This window comes from Harpia harpyja, chromosome 3, assembly GCF_026419915.1.
Source record: "Harpia harpyja isolate bHarHar1 chromosome 3, bHarHar1 primary haplotype, whole genome shotgun sequence".
NCBI lineage: Eukaryota > Metazoa > Chordata > Aves > Accipitriformes > Accipitridae > Harpia > Harpia harpyja.
Genome location: NC_068942.1, coordinates 25288838 through 25312263, shown reverse-complemented (window position 1 = coordinate 25312263; position 23426 = coordinate 25288838). Strand labels below are relative to the sequence as shown.

The 23426-nt window shown below is 35.1% G+C and overlaps 1 protein-coding gene across 4 annotated transcripts in view; it reads left to right on the top strand.

Moving 5' to 3' along the window:
* The window catches only part of SENP6 (SUMO specific peptidase 6), an 84190-nt gene that overhangs the window by 23758 nt on the left and 37006 nt on the right, over positions 1-23426 (top strand). For 3 of the 4 annotated variants that reach the window (XM_052781683.1, XM_052781686.1, XM_052781685.1), the window contains 6 exons: positions 3413-3476; positions 4116-4252; positions 10610-10711; positions 15666-15686; positions 21141-21211; positions 22777-22922. In XM_052781683.1, the coding sequence (XP_052637643.1) occupies positions 3413-3476; positions 4116-4252; positions 10610-10711; positions 15666-15686; positions 21141-21211; positions 22777-22922 (541 nt within the window). The remainder of the gene's footprint in view (positions 1-3412; positions 3477-4115; positions 4253-10609; positions 10712-15665; positions 15687-21140; positions 21212-22776; positions 22923-23426) is intronic. The other variant, XM_052781684.1, reaches the window with a different exon arrangement.

Here is a 23426-nt window from a genome sequence, read left to right as displayed (position 1 = left end):
AATATATCTCAATATGCCCCACAGTGGTTTTGTGAACTCATGGGCCCAGTTTTCTCTTGGCTGTCATAATGGTTTTTTTAATAGCCCATACTTGGGCCTTCCACTGAGATTTGTTCAATAATGGCCTTATCAAAAAACTGAATACAAATAAATGGGTCTAATTTATTTGCACTATGGTATCTTTTCTTAGCTAACATTTTCTTTCAAAAAGTTTTAATTTTTTTTCCCTTTTATTTAGGGGCATAAACTGCTTGTTCTCTTGTCTTCCTAACTGGAAAAGCAATGATACTTTTTTTTATTATTATTTCTGTTTAGCTTTTTTCCAATACTTTTTTCCTTTTCATTCCTTTCTCAGAAAAACCCCCATGTTTATGTAGATGATTTATGCTTCTTTTGTGACCCTGTTAGTAAGGCACTATAGCCTTTAAATTGATAAAGAACATTTTGTTCAGAGCCTCGGTTCTTAATTTTTAGCAGTTTTAGTTAAGGTTATTTTTAACAAGATAGCATTGTGCATGAGTTGAATAATACCACTACTTCTCTTGTGCCTCTATCAGGGCTTTTTTCAATGTGCTGCCTACCACCATGTAATTTAAAATTAAGAATGTACACAGTGCACTGTGAGGGGAAGTATGTCAGCCTGCTGTTTCTATATGTAAGAGTTTTCAGAAAGAAATTCCAATTACATTTGAAACATTACTGGATTAGTTGGTAGTTGATAGAAATATGCTTGCAGCTCATTGGAGTGTAAACTCAGTAATCAACAGAGGTTTAAAGTTTGGGTTGCTTGTAGATAGTAGTAAAAACATGGTCTATTAAACTGAGGTATCTAACTAGCTATTGCACAGTTCTTAATGTTTTAAAACATTAAACAAATGGTAAGTGATTAGAGATAAGGAAATAGAATATTTTTTTTTTCTTGTTCAGTGCATAAATTTGAATGTGTAATTATGAACTCCCTTTTGGAAAGAACTCTGTTTACCTAAATTACTTACTTCTATTCCCCCCCCCCCCCCTTAATTTTAGTAAAGACTTAACTTTCATTTGTTATAAAATTTTAATTAAAGTATTTAAAAGTTAGAAATTGTAGTTCTAATTGTGAAAATCTCTCTCTCTGGTTCCCTGGTTAAAAGTGACAAAGTGTAGAGGCATAGCCTCCTCCCAGCAAGACCACTGAGTTTCATTTCAGTAGTTTTAAAATGTTATTGTCTGGTGTGTGGGAGTGTGGTATAGTGGGGTTTTTTTCCTGTCTGTATAAATTGCATCTTTTAAGCAGACAAGTGTAAGCATGTGATACATGAGCAAATAGACATTACTCAGTTGCTATGTATTCTGCTCTCTGAAAAAACAGCCTTTCTGGTACTGATGCATATACTTTGCATTCCTTAAAAACTAAAAATATTGGTTCTTTAAAAACATCCAATCCCCAAATATTTTTCTAGTCATGTCAACTTAGTTGCATTGTAAGAGTTATTCTTGTTCAGTTTAAGGATTTTTTTCAGTGTTTTGTTCATTTACAGTCTGTTACCTTCTCTCTCACCCACCCAAACACCCTTTGTTAAAATGGTTGCAGTATTATGGCATCTTGAAGCCCTAAAAATATAGCCAGTGCACAAGGGCATTTTGAAAATCATCATGATTTTTGTATGAGCTGGAGCTGAAGAAGGAAAACATACCTAGAGGTAAAATGATCTGGCTAGGTCAACGCAGTAGGTAAATGCCAGAGCTGCAGGTACCGTAGGTTGCTATTCATGTCTGTGCTGCAGGGTTTTATTTATTCTTTAGGATCTGGAAATTTTCTGAAATCGTTAAACTCATTGTCTTCTGCTGAAGGGTTGAGAAACCTCTATAACCCTCCCTTGAAAGAATAACCTATCCTGAAAGAGAGTTTAAAAAAAATGTTATAGTATTCTAAAATTCTTATATCCATGGGTAGGCTGTACAGAAGTACAACTATACTCCTTTGTCTTTGTGACACTTTCTATTGGAAATTAGTGATGATCCACTGCACTGCTCATTTTTACCATTACGCACCTAAAATTGGCTGTAAATGAAAGGAAAACACAACAGTGCCACTGGCTGAGCATTGACATTTACATCATTCTTCCCATATCAAAACCAACTGTGCGCACAATCTTATCTCCTGAAGTTTCAGGGTCTGCAATTCTCACCCTGAGTTAAGAACTTTTTTCTTTTCTTTTATTTGATGTAGGGATATCTGTATTCCATAAGGTGGAGGTATAAATTGTAACATGAAGGGAAATCTTGTGTATGGAAGAAGTTTTTTGGGAATTAGGGCTTGGGGGGGAAGAGTAGTGAGTAGTTACCTTACATATAAAGAGCTAAAGTCACTATGTATATTGCAGTCAACATGTCATACCTGCAGCCAAGATGTGTTTCCACCTTCATCTCCATCATTGTTTCTCTTGTGTAGCTGTTCCCTTGGAACTCCTGGCATAACTGCTTGTATTCTTAAGTCATTTCTGCCTGTATGACCTTAATGAAAACCCCCCAAACCATGCAATTACAAGTCGGCTAAAAGTTGTATTATTTTGTTGTGGCCAAGAGAGGAGTAACCTTACCAGGACTGATGAGAAGGGATTATCTGCAGGTTGCTTCTCCTGGAAGCTTTTCCTGGAAGCAAGAATGTGTTAGCCTAATCTAGCTGGTATCAGTATAAAATGTATGATGGGGTTTTAATTTAAATACTAAAGATTATTTGAGGATAATTGCCTGTTACTGAAAAGAGTACGTTTTCACAGTATCATGGGGTGGGTTTCTTTTTTTGTATCTTCTTCCCCGTTATAATAGTTGAGGATTACAGACATAGAAGCACTAAAGAAACACATTTTAATGAACAGTTGAGCCAAACTGAATACGCTATTTTTAGGAAGACGTATTTTGGCAGTAATTGCTATGGGATAAAATTTAGTTATATGCAAGTTCTTCTCCTAAAACACTAAGTATGCAGTTTTAAACTACATACTTCAACATTTATATGCATGAACAAACTAAGACTATGCTTTATAAGTTAATTTAGTATTTGACTCAATTTATTCATAGGGTTGTATAGAATCTTTCATGATGTCAGTAACATTGTCATAACAATATTGAAGGTCCAATAGTATTCTCTTTTGAATTAATAACATCCTTTTAATTTTGCTTTTTGTGAAATAATTTGATGTACACTTTAAGTTCAGGTTCATATAATACATCTGGATCACTACGTTGCCCACTTTATGTTCCTGTTGTTTTAGGCATATATATATATATATATACACACACACAATGTGTATGTGATGCATTTAAATTTGAAGAGGGAAGGAAGAAAAGCCCTCTGTGTGTTTAGAATGTTTTGCCAGTGCTCTGTTGCATTACAATGTATCTGTTTTTCTCTCCCACACCTATCTAGCGAGGCAAATCTGCTCAGCATAGATGACAGTGATGGGCCTTTCAGTCCCAATGACGAAAGAAAGGCAAGTACTCCGTTTATGTCATAGTGAAAATGTATCTTTAAAGTTTGCTGGGTTCTTAAATAATGTTGCATAGTCATGATGTGGTATTACAATATGAAAGTTTGTGTGTTGATCTAGCAACATACGCTCAAGCTATTTATCTGCCTACCCTTAATGGTTTTGTTCCTCTTAATCCTATAGATCTTGTTGGTTTGTATAGTATTCTGAAAACATGAGCATGAATAACTAGTTTTAAGTTCAGACAATTATTGTTAATTGTTGGGATTCTGTTTTTTAATTAAAAATATTAATCATTACATCCCATGATTGCTTACTGTCAGGTTCCCAATTTTGTGTGTGTGTGTGTATATAAAAGGAGAAGATACATAGGCAAAACCCATGCTTTTTGTGGTTTTTTATATATACTGAAATAGCTTACACCTGCAAGATGCTTCATAATACTTTGAAAATGTTAATATTTTGTTTAGTAAGGAATCCTAGTGAGTAAGGGCATAGATGGGGTATATTTTACATGAAATTTGGTACAAAAGCAGTCTGAAAATGAAGCTGAAGTAATATTTATATAAATATTTTGTACTTAGTTTTTTCTTTTTAACTTTTATACAAGTATTTTAATATATGTGAATTCTGTTGTTACAGTCACTTCGTTGTCGGCCTGGAGCTGTCGGCACCAGTGGTGATTCCATAAAAACATATGCAAGGCGAGGCAAAGCTGGAAGGCTTTTTAAAGGGAACTCAATTGGGCTCAACATGATGGGAAATAGCAAGAAACTGAGGTACTACATTTAGCGTTATGTTTACTTACCTACTTAATCATTGATATAAATCAATGCTGAATGAACAGAACTTGTAGTACATTTGCATTATCTGCTGTGCATTTTAAGAAGCTATGCTGTTCTGTGCTTCTGAGCAAAGATAGAAAACTAGATTAAGGTCTTTCCTCTTCCAAAATGTTAAATAGCACATTAGTAAAATACCAGAATATTATTAAAATATAGTTAGAGCATTCACTGGCGTACTTGTCAGTGCCTTACCAATGTTGTCTGCGTGTGCTATTTTTTCCTCTATAGTGCTAGCAGGTAGAAGAATATTTCTAACATCCCCATCAAGAATTTCTTCTTTCCATGACTGTGAATTGCCAAGGTTAACTCAGGATGCATACTCTTGTTTTCCTTATTGCAAGGTATCATGTGACTTAGGAGTCACAGACTATTCCTTTAAAGGATTCAGCAAATACCTACACTCCTACATGATAGCTTGAAATTGTCACTTGCATTTAGAGCTGACAGGAACAGTGTTTAAGCATTCAGTGCTGTACTTGCTTGTTACTACTGTCCCTAGCTTGTAACAGACCAATCTCTTTATTTAGTATATAATAAGAAGTGATACATTCATGTAACTTTCTGTGGGAGTGTTTCATATTGCTAAAGTGTACTCAATTTGGTTACCTTTGCAGGAAGGAAAAGTTAGTAAGATAGCTAGCTATAGTTGGGCCAGTCATCAAATATCTAACCCATGTGTAGCTGCATGAAGGATGTCCTTATCTTCATTCTTGCATGCTGATCCACAGAGCATTGTTGGTTAGTGGGACCATCTTATTACAGAGTCACTTGAGAAAATAAACCCTTGAAGTCCTGTGTGATGTGTGTCCTCTGTTGCAGTTTTGATCTTTGAGCCTAACGTACAGGGAACAAATCTAGAATTTCCAGTCTGGACTTGTGGTCCATCAGTTTGATAGAGAAGAACGAATACAAGAATTGTACATACTTCAGTCAAAATAAAGACTCTTCTTGCCTTTATGTTGTAATTGTAACCTATTCCCACATATTAATCTATCTTGCAGAATTTCAAAACCTAGGTGGCCCTTCACCCACTGTCTTAACCAAATGTGATACGTATCGCTGTAATTTAGTTTTTCTGTAGCTTGTGGATGGTCTTAAGTTCATCCATACTCTTAAATAAAAAAAAACCAAACAAACCAAAACCAAACAACAAACCCAAAACAAAACTAAACCCCACAGATCCTGAATTTTCTGATAAAGGGCCAGTTATGAACATTTTGTTGTTGGGAATTACTGCTGTAAGGACCACATAAATAACAGTTTAGCTTATTAGGTGAATGAAGGATACTCTTAGTCTGCATTCTTATTTAGTGGCTTAGTTTTCACAAAGAACAGTGAAACTTTCACTGATGAGTAGGGTTCTGCACTCATAACAGTTCAAGTTATTGTTATAATCAACATGCCATTGCATAGGGGATTGTTTGAGTGTATGCAATGTATGTTTGGAACAGTAACTACACGATATTAAGTATTGTATACTAGATTATTTTGAGTAAGCTTAAGTGTGTCTTTAACACTTTTTTTACATTTTATTAAGTTTTCAATAATGAACTTGTCTGAAGAGTCATGATTTCTAGCTAAATTTTAGATTAATGAAGACAAAAAAAGGACGTAGACTTATATAAAAGTATTAATCTCTCCCATCCCATCACCGTTTAAAAATTCACCTCTGCTCATAGAGTTTTATTGTGTAGGGTTTGTTCATATAAACCTGAATCAAAATGACTGCCTTCCCAACGTCCAATGAAACATAAAAGCAATAATTGCATTCTCTCCACAGATGTTTCAGACCTGATAGATCAGATCCACAGATCAGACATGATCAGACATTTACAAAAAAGATTTCATTGAGCTTTTTTGGTGAGAGTGCACCTACATTTTCCCTCCCTTCCTTTGATGGGAATACAGACAATGTCTTGGTTTTTGAGATAGACTAATAGGATGTTATGTGGAACTTAAAAGCTTTTTTTAAATAAAATGGATTTAGTAATGGCAAGTTTTTTGTTATAGGTTAAAAGTTGTGCCATTGCACAGGGGTCTTATTTTTCAATACATTCAAGCACCTCCTTGGCAGTTGTTGCTAACTCTGAACACGGGTTCTTACCTCCATCATTCTTTTTACATTTACACAAATTAGGACAGTACTTCGTTATCCTTGATTTATGCTACGCAAATGATGTTTTGTGTTTCAGTCTTTAATTTTTAGTACATACAAGAGATCTATAAGATTACATACAGGTTTCTGGCTTGCTTCTTTTCAAATTGGCCAGTTCTTATGAAACCTCAGCAATTATTTACCTTAAAAACAAAAAAGACTCAAGAGTAGTGAAGAAGCCTGTGCATGTACATTATATTTGTTTTTTGTTTTGAGTACACCTAGCCATTTAAAATAATCCTCTGGAAACCAGAATTTTCTTCTGTCTGGCTGTGGGATTTGTAGTGAAATCCAACCTTTCTATGTAATTTTTCTCCCTTTTCAGTTAAAGCAGTCTTGACTGTGTATGTGTGGTTTTTTTTCTTAAGTTCCAGAAAGGTATGTGGGTTTTATTTTGTTCTTAAGGTAAATAATTGCTGAGGTTTTTTGTTTTTGTTTTTTTTTTTTTTAGACAGTCTAAGCATTTAGTTCAGGCATTCTGTTACTTGGACTGGGACTGCCTTCTATTGACAAATACCTTATAAACCTAAGACCTACCTATCTGTTGCATGGGTGTTACCTTACTTAAAGGTCACATCATCTACTTTGAAAGCAGGCATCTACCTTCTGTCTAGTACTGAGTTGCATGCTGAATTGAAATGGAAAACACAAGTATCCACCTTCTTACTAAACTGTCATTAATGAAGGGATTTAGTTGAGAGTAATGGATGTGTGTAGGCCACACTGACTGCTGTAAATACTTGATGTTTGATTAAAACTCATACTACCAACATTATTTAACTCCTTTTCAGATTTTCGTCACTAAGTCTGCTTGGAAATGCGATTATGCTATAAGGGATTATCTTGATTTAATACCTTAATTGTGATAGTGTTATATCTTTCATAACACATGTATCACAACAAATTCCCCAAATCCATAAAGGTTTGTGATCAAGTCACTGTCTGTAGTGAAGACTGGTGGTGTGTTCACTTTGACACGTAGCACGGAAGGTGCTTAATAGTTACACTTTCAATATTTTGATTCTTTAACTAGAGAAAATTCTAAAGGCTTATCATGCAGTTAAACTGCTAGATTAAGTGCAAGATCAGATACTTGAGATGCATAGTGATTTTTGTCACAAAGTTGAAGTCTCTTTTTTTCTACCTTGTCTGCAGGATAGGGATTAAAAACTCTTCAGATCAGTGGGGCTTGACTCAAATTAGTGTTCCTGTAGTACAGCATTCCCTAAAATCCAGGGCATGAGTGATAGGAGGAAGGAATATGGCAAGACAGTGAGAAGAAATTTTCCCTGTACGTCTCCACTTGCATGTGCAAAAATTTAAACCAACCAGAAAATTATCGTCTGTTATCTGATTAGGCAAATCCACTATCAAACTCTAACTTAACCCTAATAGTTTTTTTGTTTGGGGTTTTTTCCTGGTTTTTTTTTTCTTTGTTTTTTTAATCATGAGGTCTTACTTTAAATTGCTTTTATCTTTGCTAGTTTTCAATAACTTGTATCAAAATTTCTCACATTATTAAGTCCCTTTTAGATTTTTTTTTTTTGGTAATATTTTATAAAATAAGTTATTTGATGAACAGCAGAATTAATGTAGTCTGTAGTTGTGTCCTGTGTTCTCGAAATGTCATGCTTCCATTACTTCTAGATCCATCTCTTTGCCCAGTGCAAGATTCCTCTGTGCTTTGCCTTTTGAATCTGTGTTGTTAAGAAGTTCCCAGTATCAATTGATAGAATGTGATAGTGTAACCTTGTTTCCATCAGAGCCTAGACTTTAAATGATTCTGTGGTTTCTGAGATCACGTCAAGGAGACATGTAGTGTTATTATATTGTAAGTTCTATGAGACTTCTAGAACATTTGTTCTTTCAAGGAACTTTCAGACCATTACATCACCCTGGTTTTAGTGTTGTATATTAATTTTCTTGAAACTGTGCTGAAACTTGCGAACCCAGATGTCAGTTCGGATGTACCCATTTTGCAACTTGCTAGGATGTCATGATTAAATTTTCTGGTGATTCTGTCTGCACTGGGTATGTTCTATTCAAAGAACAGGATTATAGAGCAGATTGTATTTTACAGCTGTCCTACTTGGAAGCATATCTGACGCCATATGAACCATTTAAGTGTGCCATCTAGAACAGTCTGCTTTGACTCAAATCTGATCACCCAGCAGGCTGCGATATTCTATTCCAGCACCTACTGGAGTTTCTCACTACTTGAGTGTGAGGCACAAAGCAGAAGCGCTGCTTAACACTTTTTTGTGCTGCAGGGGCACAAGACTTGGAGTTTCCCAATCATGATAGTTTGGCAAAGCTCAGATTCAACAAATAAAATGATAAAACGTGAGATTAGGTGTGTTTATAGACTTGCTTGCTTGTTTAAACTCCTTAAGTCTTAGGCATTTGAGAAGGAATTCCTGCACTCTGCTTGTGTTTTCTTCTCTAGTATCTCTTTCAAAGGCACTAAGCTGGAAGCCAGAGAGGATTTGAGACACCCTAAGGTATTTAGGGCAAGTAGCTGTCAGCTTTTTATTTCTCAGGTGACAACATTAAACAGAAGGTTGACTGTAATTTAGTCTCGATGATGTCTGACCAGCTGGAGTTGCATAGTCTTGACTTGGAAGCATGTAGGATGTGTGTGTTTACTTTCAAGAGGTTGGTGTTTGAATGGGATGCTATTAGGTTAGTTTTTAGGAGTTGAACTGTTAAAGTCAGTACATTTATGATGTTTCTAAACTTCATATTCTAGAAAAGAGAATTTTACCATTTGGTTGGTTTTGACAGGTCTTGTTCTGTTATGTTCATGGTTATGTTATGATCAGTCAGATCATAACAGTCATCTTATAATCAGTCAGAAATGCTCTGAAAGCTTCTAATATTGATTTATAATACTCAATGTAATGCTCCCCAAAAGGTTTGTAGTGCTAAAGTGAAAAGAAATTTAAAAAGCAAGCTAGCAGTTTGCTCACTTTCACCTTTTGTGGGAATGTAGAGGAAGGATTAGGAATTGGTTGTCAGCTTTTGGGGGAATTTTGGTACTTCAGGTTTTTTTCATTGTTCATAACAGGACAAATGGCAGGAGCAAAACTTCTGTTGAATAGTATTTCTGAGAAATATTTTGTATCAATCGGAGTGCTTTTTCACATCATTTTTATTCAGTGCAATTAAAATTTCCAAGCAATTTTACAAGCAAAATTTAAGCATTGTATTTCCATAATTTGAAACAATTTGCATTATCAACATGCCATCTATTAAAAGTTGCATGTTTTTTTGAACATTTCAAATGTAGTATTGTGTGTCCTGCCACAGAAGTGTGCAGGATAATTGTTAGGGTCTAATGACTGTCGAAGGAGTACTATATTACTAATCTACTGTATCTTTGTATCAGCTTTTACTAGAGAGGATAATGGTAAGTAATCTTCTCTCCAGAATTACTTGTTTTACATAGTAATGAGATTAAAGTGTCAACAGGCAACAAATGAAGAAACCAAAAAAAATGCTAAAAGACGTTGGTGAATATATTATCTCTGTGCAGAGTCCTGCTGAGATATTTGAGCACCTGAGAATCTTTCATTTTTGGGATGTATTGTGTTGTTTCAGTTACTAGCCATCTTACATCCACAAGTTTTCTGTGTTTATTTTCCCTTATGAGTAATAAGATAAGAGAAATTCCTGAATGTGCAATTCAATCTGTTCACGTTATGCCCTTTAAGTCATATTAAAGTAGTTAATATTATGCCTTAATAAAATGTATAGATGGAAATATAAAAATAATTATAAATGATTATAATTCATTAAAAAAGGCAGTGTCTTTTTGCAGTGATGGGGTTGAGTGAAGGAGAGCTGTTTCACAGTGTTTTGGATGTTGATAACATTTTTTAAAATCTTAACTTTTTCTTCCAGGGGAAAAAGAAAGAAAATTGTGTATATTCTTATTTGTCTATTTTATTCTAGACTGAATGTTTTTATGCCTGTCAGAGGGTGCTAATAAGTTGTATTATTGATTCAGAAATACTGCATTGATTTGTGGTTTTGTATGGCTGTTATTGTAAAAGCAGGACACCACAATTTTTAGCTAAGACAATGTACAAATACACGAGACCCTTTTCTTAAACACTTTTTCTGTATGTTTGCAGTGAAAATGCTCAGAATATGTCCTGTCCTGTAACTGTAGTACATGGTAGACGTTTTCACCATGCGCATGCACAGACAGCAGTAGTAAAAACAGCAGCCCAAAGGTAAGACTACATTTGTTTTCTCCAGATGTTCCAATTGAAAAAAGTTCTTTCTGGTTTTGTATGTAATGGTTTTCCTTAGGCTATGAAGTGTTTCAAGGAAACATAAGTAATTACATGGTGCATTCTTGATCATGAGCTTTGATCTTAATTACTAAAGTTTCATAAAACTTACCATTTAGGACTTATATAATCTTAGAATTTACTCATTTTAAAGCACACTATGGCACATGTTCAGTAGGAGAGCACCTGCTGATATGAATACATTTAGAAAATCTTTGAAATGGACAAACATAGTATGCAGTACAAATTCACAAAACTGCAACATGATCATCAAATACTAATTCACAGAAACTCCAGCTTGAATAAAATCTACCTAAAGATTAAGTTACAGATCTGTTGATTCTATGTAGTCTGTAAATACAGTATAAAACACATAAACTGGGACATCTCACAGAAGCAAGGTTTTGCATTTATGTAAGTAATTATTAGAATGGAGGACTGGAAGCTGGGGAATCTTACTCAGCTATGCTGAATTAAACTTGATTGTTTTGAAAACTTAAAACTACATCAGACTTCTATAAATTGCAAGGTTGTTTTTTAATTTTTTTTTACAGGCTTTTCATACCCAACATGTGTCACAAACATTTGAGCTAACCATTGCTTTAAGGAATTTTCTTTCAAAATTTGTCCATTCAGAGCTCTTTTTATCTATGAATTTCATGGATTTCCACCAGCCCACGAGCGCTTCATCCTGTCAGCGTTTTGTAGCCTCTTTCTTCAGCCCCCTTTTTTCCTCTCTTATTTTTTAGTATAGATTTTTTGGGGTTGGTGGGATCATACGTAGGCATCATCCTCTCTTTTTATACCACTTCCCTCACTTTCATTTGCCATCTTCAGAAAAACAAAGCCCATATACTAATGTGAATGAATGATGTGATCCAAACATGTATTAGGGTAGTCTGGCATTGAAGAAACAGACTGAAAAATGGGTTTTGCAGTCCTGTCCCTGAGGACCTACACCATTGTTGCTTCCTTCCATTTCAAACTGTACTATCACCTGTAAATGGCAAATAGCATGGACATTTCCTTCCCCTTAGTAATAATGGATGCAGTAGTAGAGATCTCCCTTTTCTTTACATTTCTTCCCATCATTGCAAGGCAGGGATGACTAAGGAGGATTGGCAGAAGTTTTCCCACAAATTAAACTGAAAGATGAGGTTTGTTGTCAGTGTGGTTTACGCTGAACCTTAGTTCTTCTTACACGCAGTCCTTTTTAGAACATTTTTGTTCAATGTTCCATTGAGGAAAGCATGGGGCATCTCTGAGCATTCATGCCCTTACCTTTCACTTTTTTTTTTTTTTTTGTAATTCTAAGGGATAAAATCTTGATCTGCAGTGCAAATTAAAAGATTTGAAGTAAGCAAAATCATGCAAGACTGCTCTTTCTTGGATCTCTGAATGTTGACCTTAATAATACTAGTGTACTTGATTAAGCTTTGTTGCAAGATGGTTCTTTGAAACAGCCAGTCAACATAGATTCATCTCATCTAGTTAAGTGCTGTAGGCTTCTTCAGCGTGCAAGAGAGTCTGCTCCAGAGACTCTTAGGTTTGAGGAGATGTTAGACTTGCCTGCTTGCCTTTCTCACCTATGGCACTTGCTTCTTTATAAGCCTACAATGTAATGTGGGGGAAAAAAAAAAGTAGCAACTTTGTATGTGTGACACGCAGAAAGAAAACTAATACATAATATAGGCAAGCTGAATATTGCATGAAGTAATTGGGTAGTAGTCATCTTGAATGTTTCTAAATATGTTTTCTTTCAGGGTTGTTATTGTAGTTCATTTACATTAACAGACAATTAACTCTTATGGTAAGAATATTTTAGGAGTTTCAAAGGCAGGGAATAGTCATAACAATTCCAAGCAATGTTTTGCTACTGGAGGATGTCAAAACCAACGTGATCTAATTGACTTGAGGGTGAGCTTTACAGAGGAACTGTGCAAAGGATTTTTAATTCCAGTATCTTTTGCCAGTTGACTCAATTGACTACTTTTTAAAAGCTTCTAAATCTGTTTCTGAGTTAGAGGATTGAAAATTAGTAGAATATGGCCTCCCATCATACTTTTTTACTTTTTTTTTTTTTTTTAAATTAAAAAAGAGGGGGGATCTCAAGGCTTCTTGATATGGAAAAGGTAGGTTTATGAACGAGAAGACAATAGTGGTTGGAAAAAAAGTAACTAAAATAGGACTAGAAAACTGTTCATAATACAAAATTCCAGTGCATATAAAGTGGGCAATTTTTTTGTCCTATATTTTTAGTTGTTTAGGAATTTTTATATCTTTTTTTGATAGTTTTTACTGATATTAGATAATAGTTGAGTTTAAATTCTGATGGTGTCTCCTCAGAAAGGAGTATATGCAGAGAATGCGGGTGGCAAACCAAGAAGAAAATTCTAGGTATATATCAAGACAAAGAAAAGCTGGTAGCATGGAAATTGAGTTCTAAGGTGTTGGGGTTTTTTTCCTGTACTTATCTACAGGCAACACAAAGTTGTGTTCTTTTACATTGTTTGCATTTGTAGAATTGTTTTATGGTATGGTGATCAGTAACAACATGGGGAAAATAGTTTTAACTAACCTAACATTGTTCTTAAATCTATAGGGGATTATTGAAAGGATAACAAAAAATAAAACCATTATTAAATTAGTTCTGAGCAGATTGAGTCTCTGGCACTGATGTTACAGATTCTGTTATTAATACTAGGTTCTTTGAGTGGGGATGGTGTCACATGCAGCAAGCTAATTATGAAACTCGGTTGTAATCTCTATCAAGTTGAATTTGGAGCTTGTGATGTGTACTGTATTTCTCATCTCTTTGTCCAACTTTTTTGCACGTGCATGTTGATTTAAATTCTGGCTGAGTATCTGTTTCGCTCATATTTAAAATACAAGTTTCCAGTACAACAAAATTGGACATTTCAACATAATATTTTGATAAATATTATTCATGTTTTTTCCAGTGAAATCTGGGGATGAAATTAAAATTTGTTCACTTCTGATACAACAGATTTTCAGATACAGCTTAGCCTAGTGCTGTAGTTGGTTCAAACTATTTTGCTTCATGTAATGGATGCATAGTTCTATCTTACGCTATTGACTGGCTGTTCTCTAAGACTTGGCATTGGAATAGCATGTATGCATAGCATGTCTAAGAAATCTTATGCATGAGCTGCATGAAGCAATTCGTAGGGACACTGCTCATTATAATTCCTGGATCTGTCCATGATTCTCGTTTCTTAATCTTTCTGAGATGTAAAAGTGAGAATTCTTTTAAATGCATTATATTAATATGGGATTTGGTGGACTTGGCAGTGTTAGGTTTACGGTTGGACTCGATGATCTTAAAGGTCTTTTCCAACCTAAACGATTCTATGATTCTGTGATTCTATGATTTTAAAACAAGCGAGGCATCTAATGTTATGACAGTGTACAGTATCAGGCATTCTGGAAATTTTTTCCTGCCTTTAAGTTTCCTTAGCATTAAAATTTACAATTCCTAACAGTGTGACTCTTTAGAGCACCTGTAAACGGTTAATCCAAGTTGCATATTAACTGTGCCAAGGATACAAAGATACTGGACATGGCTCCATAGGGACATGGTTTGGATCTGACTGGATTTCTAAACTCAGATGTGACCCGCACAAAACCAGTGGTTATTTTTTGTAAAGGCTAGCTCCTGTTGGAAGCAATTTTTCCTCGCTTACATGCACCATTGGCTGATTACCCCCACCCCAGTTGAAGTTGCAGTGGTCACATTCAGTTTTGAATTCCTTTTACTCTCTTCCCAGAGTGCTGTGGACATTGAATGTGTTTTCACACTGCACTCTCTAGGATTATCAGGATTACCTTTTTACCTGGTTTACTTTCAATCCTGCTGTTCCTCTGGGTAACAGAGTTAGAGAGTTTGCTGTATTCTTGCGGGTGTTCTGTTTGTGAAAAGGAAAGGAGAATGAGTTTATATTACTCTGTAATATCATTAGTCTGTTTAATTTGACTGAAGTAAAACAGGAAACAGTTTGAATTTGTTCTGTTTTAGAATAATGTTAGTGTGATGCATATATGACAGAAGTTTGTTCGGCCTTCGATATTTGGGAGGAATGGCCACAGAGATTAAAAGCTTACAGCATTCCGTATTGCAAGTTTCAAAAAGGCATGAGAGAGAGAGATACTGTTTTCAAGTTGTCTTCACGCTGTGCTATTTTTGTAGGAGTCTTGGTATACAAAGGACTTGAGTTGTGAGCACCAGCTACATTCACTGATGTTAAAGGGGATGCTTCTGAAACTAATTCTGGCCCTAATTCTTAAATATTTTTGGAGATTCTTTTTAGCCAAAACCTCAGGAGGAGGCTGGTTGCTTCTGTTTATCTTTCTCTGTCCAGTAGCAGATTGCATGTAGTCTCCTAAATATTTAAGTAGTGCTTTCTGAATTTTTATTTTATCAATTTAAACACTTAAATATTTTTTGAATAGTTGGAAACAAGTTGTTTTGTAAATTTGTTTTATCTTCTTTTGCATGGTGATCAGGGATTGGAAATGAGGCTTGATCTTAATTCATGTATTAAGGTTCTGTCATGTCAGGTTCTACATTGCAGTGAATTAAGTGAGACGACCAGGTTGAGTCCAGAATTAATCGAATTTTACACACTGAAGAAGAGGCAAGACAATGTAGTATTTAGACCACTGACCGTTGCTGTCTGTCAAGTAACATTTGTGCATTTATAATTAATGTTACAAAAATGCTGTGAAAAATAATCTCGTTTGAAAACTAGTCCAGCGAGTGCAAGAGACGATGAAACAATTACAGTTTATATTTAATAACTTTTTGAATTTAGTCATGTGCAACACATGTGGGGCTTTGCATCTTATGTTTTTTTTTCTTTTTTCATATTTTAAGCAATCTGGACCGAAAGGAAAGGTAAGCTTACTGTTGATGAAATGAGCATGGCAATGAGCATTAAGAAAATTAACTGAATGAGTGCTTTATCAATGCTAGTTAAAGAATATTCAATCCAGTCAATCGTGTTTGCTCATGTGTGAGGGGGGTTGGTTGGTTTTGTTCTGTTTTTGTGGTTCACTTACTCCCTTTTGCCAAAAAAGGACCTTTACATCCTCTCCAAATAATGCCTTGTTAATGTGAACTCCGGGTACGTTTCCACTGGAAATTTATCTATCTATTTATATATCCAATGTGAAAATAGATAAATTGTGACTTTCTGTGGAATTTAAGAATTCACTGCTAATTCTTTTGGTAGAGCAGCAAACTTCGTGTAGTAGAATGGTTCTGAAGCATATCTTAGTAGGGTGTTTCAACAGCTTTCACTCTGTCATCTCAGCTTGGTATGAATAGCATTAGAGGTTTTTATTGCATTACTGTGTACGTTCCGTTCATGAAGTGTATATGTTAAAGCAATTAACAGAAAATGTATGGCAAAACCAGGCACACTGGTTTTTCATTGCTCATTTCAGGCTCATTTCTTACTCGTTTTGCATCTGGTTTACCACTGTTAATATTTTGTTAGTAATATGAAATACCATACATTTTTTTTTCTTCCTATATAGCTTAAATTTGTATGTTAGTGGAAATGTTTTGTTGATAGTAATGAATTAATTGAGTTTTTGTAAATATCTTGTCTATGTAGGTGTGTTTTGGCAGTATATGCTTGATATCAGGTTGAATTGTTTAAACAGTGTATATAATGTTTAACCAATAATGATACAAGTAACACAGAAATCTAGTGTATATCTGTTCTTTGTGAATTCAAGATTTTCTAGATTTATTTCAAATTCAGTAGTAAAATCAAGCCTTTCTGTTTTACTGCCTTTTGTTATTTCTCAAAAGAAGTATCAGAGGGATACTCAACAGTTAGTTTTGGCCCTCTAAGAAAGGATTTGATCATCCTCTCACTGTCTGGGCTTTGAGTTCATGTATTTTTTTCCTGTTCTCCTTTGTGCTGCATTTCTGTTATCAGTTAACCAGTCAGCTATTAATGTTTTTAATTTGGCACTGAATGTCATAGAAGACTAGGGTTGAGTTGCATGCTGGTGATCTTAATTTTCCCTTGGGGACACCTGCTGCTTCTTAATCCAGTACTACTGGATATGTTCTGTTTTCCTTCCCTGCTTTTTGTTGCTGTCCCAGCAGGGGAAGATCATTTAGGCAGGAGCTGCTAAAATTAGTTTTAATCATTACCATCATGATAAGTGCAGCTGCAACTCCAGACTTTCTGGGCCAAATGGGGCTACTGACCTGCGTACTAAAAACCCAACTCCCTATGCTGCTGCTTCTCTCTTTCAGCCTTTGACTTTTGTACTCTGCTTTTTCTGTAAGACACACTGAAGGTAAATCTCACCTCAGCAGCTTGGTGCTTCCTATCTTATCATGCTTTATTCCGTTATTGTGTAATGATGTAGAAACCAACAGACTGCCTGCGGTAGTATACCTCCAAATAGTAGTATGCAAAGGCAGAGTGAGGAAGGGCCGCACAAGGCAGCCTCTCAAAGAGCCAGGCTGCGTATTAAACACAGCTCTTATGTGAGCCTACACCTCAGCAAAGTTAGGAGTTGGTGCAGCATTGCACATACATGGTATTTTTTATGTGGCTCATACCAGATCATGGGTAGTTAGGAAGGCTCTGATCTAAGACAGCACTGTATCCTAAATTCCCAGATCCAGATGTTTCTTTAAGTTTATTGCTTTCTGGCATAGACAGTTGTCATCCCTGTCCCCCCTCTCCCTGCCCTCTCACCCCCCCCCCCCCCCCCCTTTTTTTTCTTCTAGAGAAGAAATTCTAATACAAAAATTTCTCTTGGGCTGCAGTGTGTCACAGATGTCTGTCTACCAGCCCAAGGTGAAGATACTAAGGTCTAATTCTATCAGCAAAGGAATATGGCAGTAATCTTGAATGTGTGCTGAAAATACTCAGTCAGTCACACCATTCTGTCTGGGCAAAACATGTTTAGTCAAGAATGCTATACCGTTTAGCTGTTAAGATGTGTCAACAAGTTCAGGACTCTCCACAGTCCAGACTACCTCAGTATTTTTGTCACGTCTGTTGCAGGAAAAGCCTGATCTTTCTTGGTGTTGTTATTAATGTTTTGCTGTTTGATGCTTTACTACTTCTTGAGGTTGCTTTTATCAAATACTGGTCTACCTCCCTTGTACTTAAAGGTATTAAAATCAAAACAGCTTATAATGGATGAGATAAATGAGATGCCTAAAACAATTTAACCTCTGAGCATGGAGCCTTGTTCTTCAAAAAAAATCTAAATCTCATAGATATTTTTACGAAACCTAACAGGCAAAAAAAAAAAAGTGTGTTTTTAGTATTTGCTAGGATGGTAGGAACAGCAATCAATATTTCTTATTTTTTCTGTTAGATGCAGTATGTAGGTAGTCTTGCATCTTGATCTGTTTAGCTGTTTGATCCCTCATTTATTCCTTTTGAAATGGGAGACTTAGTTTAAGTTAGGATTTAACAGCAAGAAGGCATTGTTTCGGAGTGCTGTATGTTTTTCTAATCTCTTATAATAATTTTTTTCTTTTCCTAATAGTCGTTTTAAAGATAGGTATCATGTTCGATTTAAAAGAAACTATAGTTTCCATTCTGTTTTTGCACTCACGTGCAAGTAAACTGCTCAGTGTACTAAGTACTTTTCTGGAGAAGATATCAATGGTTCTGCAGCTGTTCAAATGGCAACAAACATTGTGCTGAGGGGGGAGCCTTGATTTTGTTATCTGTAAAAACTTTGTGGTGGTGGTGGGGGCTCTCCCTTTTTGTTTGTGTGTGGGTTTTTCAGGAAAGGAAACTAGTAGGAGGTGCTTCAGGTTGCTGCCCTCTTGTGGGAGGGCTGTTACTGTCTCCAAGAAAGCATTTTTTTCAGATGTAATCTACAATTAAGTAGTGTTTAAAATTGTCTTTGCTTTTGTTTCTAACTCAAAGCAACTTCCAACCTGACCTTGAATTGCTAACCAAGTTAAACTGTGTTGGGAAGCCTCAGTTGACTTGGAGCTGTTTCATAACTTAGGTTTGGGTGTTACTGGTTCATTGTGAGCATACGAGTAAATGTTTTATATTGTGGGAGAAGAAAGATACTCGTTATATGCCAGCCTTTGTGTATTCTTGCAAGTGTTTGGCCGTTTAAAAAGTATCAATATGAGTCTATGCTGATAACACAAAATTCAGACAAGGGTAACTAAAGCTACTGTATTCTGATTTATTGTAAAAAAATTATTTAGCAATATATGGTAAGTGATTAATTTATCATCTTAAAAAGATAAATGTATGTTGCATGTTAAAAATGTAATACAAACTAAGATTTTTAGAAGAAAAATCATAACTTATAAATGTCCAGAGAACTTGAATTGTTAAACTAATTTTTAAAAGAAATTTTAGTATTATAAATCTACCATAATGTTTTCATTGCTTTCAATTAAATGTCAAATAATTTCAATATTGTTTCTCTTAAATATCAATTAAATGTTTTATATTTAAAACATTTTACAGAAAATAATTTTTTTAACAATGGTTATGTTTAAAACAAGACTTATATTGTGATGAAATACTTCCAGAAGATAATTATAACGTCAGACAACAGCTCATGCATCCTTACAGCAAAGTTTATATTTTTCAGATCTTCTGTAATGACGTAACAGGGTTTTTTGTAGCCTGTAGAATGTCATTATCATTGGTTTTGATAGTAGCAGCTTTTCGTTATATAATGATTAGTTTGAGCTCTGCCATATATTTCCACCAATTCTGCCTTGAAAGTAATCCCTTGTGATTTGAGTTTTCAAAGAAAATGCTCAAAATAATCATAACGCTTAATTTATGAACAAATATTCATGTTGAGTTTCTGATTTTGGTTCAGTTTTTGTGTGCACAGGCATTAAAAAAAACTTCGTGGGGGAGCAGGATTGTTTCAGAAAGATGTTTGACAATCAGTAGCAAATAAACTACTTAATCTGTCATCTGTGATGTGCTTGTGGGCACTCATGGTAAAGTACTGTGATGTCTCTACATTCTGTGTTGCAATCCAGCCACGCTTGTTTCTACTTGTTTCTCAGTCCTTCTTTCTGCCCGAATTTTCCTTCATGCTCCAGCCCCTCAACACAATAAAACGTGTTTATGTTTAGGTAAGAAGTATCCCAAAGGGCATTGTAGATTAATCTTATTCCAAGTATGTTAGTTAATAATAAAATATGGGAAAACCCTGAGAAATATTACCCAGAAATGCAGAAAATTTAAAGGTTTTGTAATTTAATGTGTTAGGAAATGCTGTGCTGAAAGAAACAAAAACATATGCCTACTGCTGAAGTCTACTTCAGCTGTAGCCAAATTTTTGTCAGGTGGGTCCTCAAAATTTAGCTGTTAGTTTGAGATGCTATTGCCTACAGCTGTTTTCTTTGCCTCCTTGCTGTTGATTAATGTCCTTGTAATCAGAGGTAGCAGTATGGGATGCCTGTGGCCCGTTTACACCCCAGTGCACTGGCTTAACTTGCCAATAAAAGCAGTTTCAGCTGAAGTTGCTGGCAAGGCCTCCTGTGTTTCAGGTGCGTGCCATCTTCTGTTATAACAGGAACAGTAATCTACAGCTGCAGAGTAGGGTAAGACAGCTGAGAAAGAGAACTGCCAAAACCAGTAACTTGAGATGCAGCGAGCTTCAGGAATCTTAATTTGGTAGCAGCACGATTTGACATACTTGTGTGTAAACTGAAAATATCTTTCAGGAGACTCCAAAGAATCTTACTATAATGCTTTATATTGCATTAATTTGCACAAAAAATATGAGATATTTATATTATGCAAGTTATACCAACAAAAGTTTTATTATCCACTAATTTGTCTGTATTATTATATTTTTAAACAAATATATAAGAACTATGTCTTCTCCTGTGGTGTTCTTTTTATTTTTTGGCCACGACAATTTTTGATGTCATATCTCTATCCTCTGTTTTGCATCTTCTCTTCCTGTTTTTTTAAGTTGTGGAACTTGTGGAATCTACTTCAAAATTAAAAATAATAGTTGTTTCTATTTTTGGATTTTAAAAGTATCTATCTTGCACTTCATGAATGAGGAGGAGGAGATGCGGCATTCAGTTTTTGAAGAGTTGGGTCTGAAAGTGAGAGACTCCTGAACTATTGATTACTGTCAGAGGGGATTTAGATCAGAAACACTTCTAAGACATTTACTGTAGCCATTCCTAGCATTCTGGTAATATTTTTTTAAGTGTACCAATAGCATGTAATAGGAGAAGTTATTTAGTCATAGCTTTCAGATACATTTCAGGTTTATCTTTTTCATATATAATGTGGCTGAATTATATTGGTGTCTGTCAAAAGAACAACCATATATCTAATTCATTTTCCAGAAAAGAATACCCCCCTCAGCTTCAAAAAGTAGAAGCAGACCATATTAGATTACCACGGTCTCAAGGAGTTGGTAAGTTATGTTTAGAGTTCTCATTTCTTTTAAGCAGAGTAATATTTTGAATACCTGCTTTGGGTGGGTATGTTACCAAACTTTGTGTAACCTTTAGTTTATCTATTTATATCCTTATATCTTGTTATTCTAGATTTATACAAGTTTGTGCATGAAGGGAGGATTTTTCCCTTTTTGACAGATTTCCGCAACCTGTTCAGTCGTGGTATAATTTTAAGTTAGGCTTCAGTCATTTCAAAAACAACTGAAATCAGGAAAATGTAGACTCAGAATTGTTGGAGATGGAACAGATCTCTGGAGATTGTCTAGTCTGAGCCCAAGCCCCCAGCTTGTTCTTGAATTATTGATGAGGAACTTCTGTAGCACTGTTAGTATGTGCAAAGTGTAACATGCTAAATAACACTTAGTATGAAGTATATTCATGCACTGAGGTAGTGAATAGAAGAGCCAGCATCAGCACTGGTCTGTACCTCAACTGAAACATGCTCTTATATCATTGGTTAGGGACCATTGATGGAGATGCAATAGAGAAAATATAGTTTGCTTTGAGGTGTGGAAATTGTGAAATTGGAAAAGAAAAATCACTGTGTTTGGTTGAGCTTTGTCAGTCCGGATACAGATACAGTCTGTAAACCTGCTGTTCAGCTGCTTAGCCATCTACGCTGGCCAGTTATTCTGCTGGGCCTTTTTAGGTTAATGTTAAGTAGAATTTCATCAGTTCTACACAAAAGTAAGTTAACTTGGAAAAAACCCACCTATTACTGTTTCTTTTTTGAAAATGAGTCATTGTTTAGTTTTGAGATGTCTTCTAATAGTAGGATGTTTCTGAGGTTATCGGTATGTGTATCGAAAAAGTATTCATACCTGTTTTAAAAAAATACAGACTTAAAAAAGTTCCAATATGAAGACTGCCATTAAACTAGGGAGTATAAATAGCACTTCTACATTAAACTGAATTAAGGTACTCTTCTACAACATACTGCACTTCTTAAAAGAAAATCTCACTCTGTACATTGTTAATTTATGAGTTTCTTTGTTCCTATACTCTTTCAGTATTTAAATGAATGCCCCAATATAAAACAGGATATGGCAGTATAGTTCACTGTACTGCTGAGTCTTGTGTTGAAGGAATAAATCCTAATTACACAGAACATTTCCAATTATTCTAAATGCATTCCCCAGCAGTCCTTTAGGGAAAATTACCATTAGCATAATCGAGCAGATCCCCTCCTCCTTTTGGTAGCAGACACTCCAATCTAGTTGTAGTGAAGTTAGTATAGATTTTCAAGTCCAAAGCCTCCTCCAAAGATATTAAGCTACAAATTGTCACCGAGAGACACTGAAATAGTATTAACAAAAAAACATTTTCAAAGTTACTTTGAGGAATTTTTTCTTATTCATACAACAAATCATGAGACACTTGAAGTGCTGTAGTTTGATGGATGTTTAAAAAGGTGTTTATGTTTAGTTCAAGTTAGTGTATGTGAAGAAATAAGTTGATCGTAATTTTAATAGCATATGAGTAGACCTTTGTTGTTAACATTTTTGCATTTTCTCCCTCCTAGACAGTATAATGGAAAATACAGAAGAGTCAGAATCAGAATCAGAATGTGAAATTAAGAGAAAGGTGCAACAGAAACGTCACTGCAATTCATATCAATCTGACTTGACTCTGTCTTCTGCTACAAAAAAATGCTTAACTCAGTTAAAGGTGGGTTAGATTTTAAAAACATGTCAACTTCTGTTTAACTTTAAAAGTTGATGCATGTTTTAAAAACAGACACTCAGTTGTAAAATAAGTTAATGTTCTAAAACTCCTTAGAGTTGGGAGAAAGATTTACATAATTAAATTAAAAAATAATGTTGTAATGATAGAGGTATTTAAGTGTTAATATTGATACTAGCTAAGAAATATTTATTATCTGATTTGAACAAACAGATGCTGCACTGGAAAACAAGGAACCTGTGTTTAAATTGATTGCTGATCAGTGAACCCAAACCTGATAATTTTGGTTTGCTCTCTATGAAATAGAGGAACAATATTTTACTCTTTGACAGAATTTTTTTTTTAATGTCATGATTTTCTGTACTCAAAACAATAAAGACAGAAGTACTGCAACGATTCAAGTACTTCTTACCGAGTTGCCCTCTTTCTCAGTGAAACTAGCACAGGTATCCAAATAGCTTTCTCCAGTCTAGAGGCAGCCAACCAGGA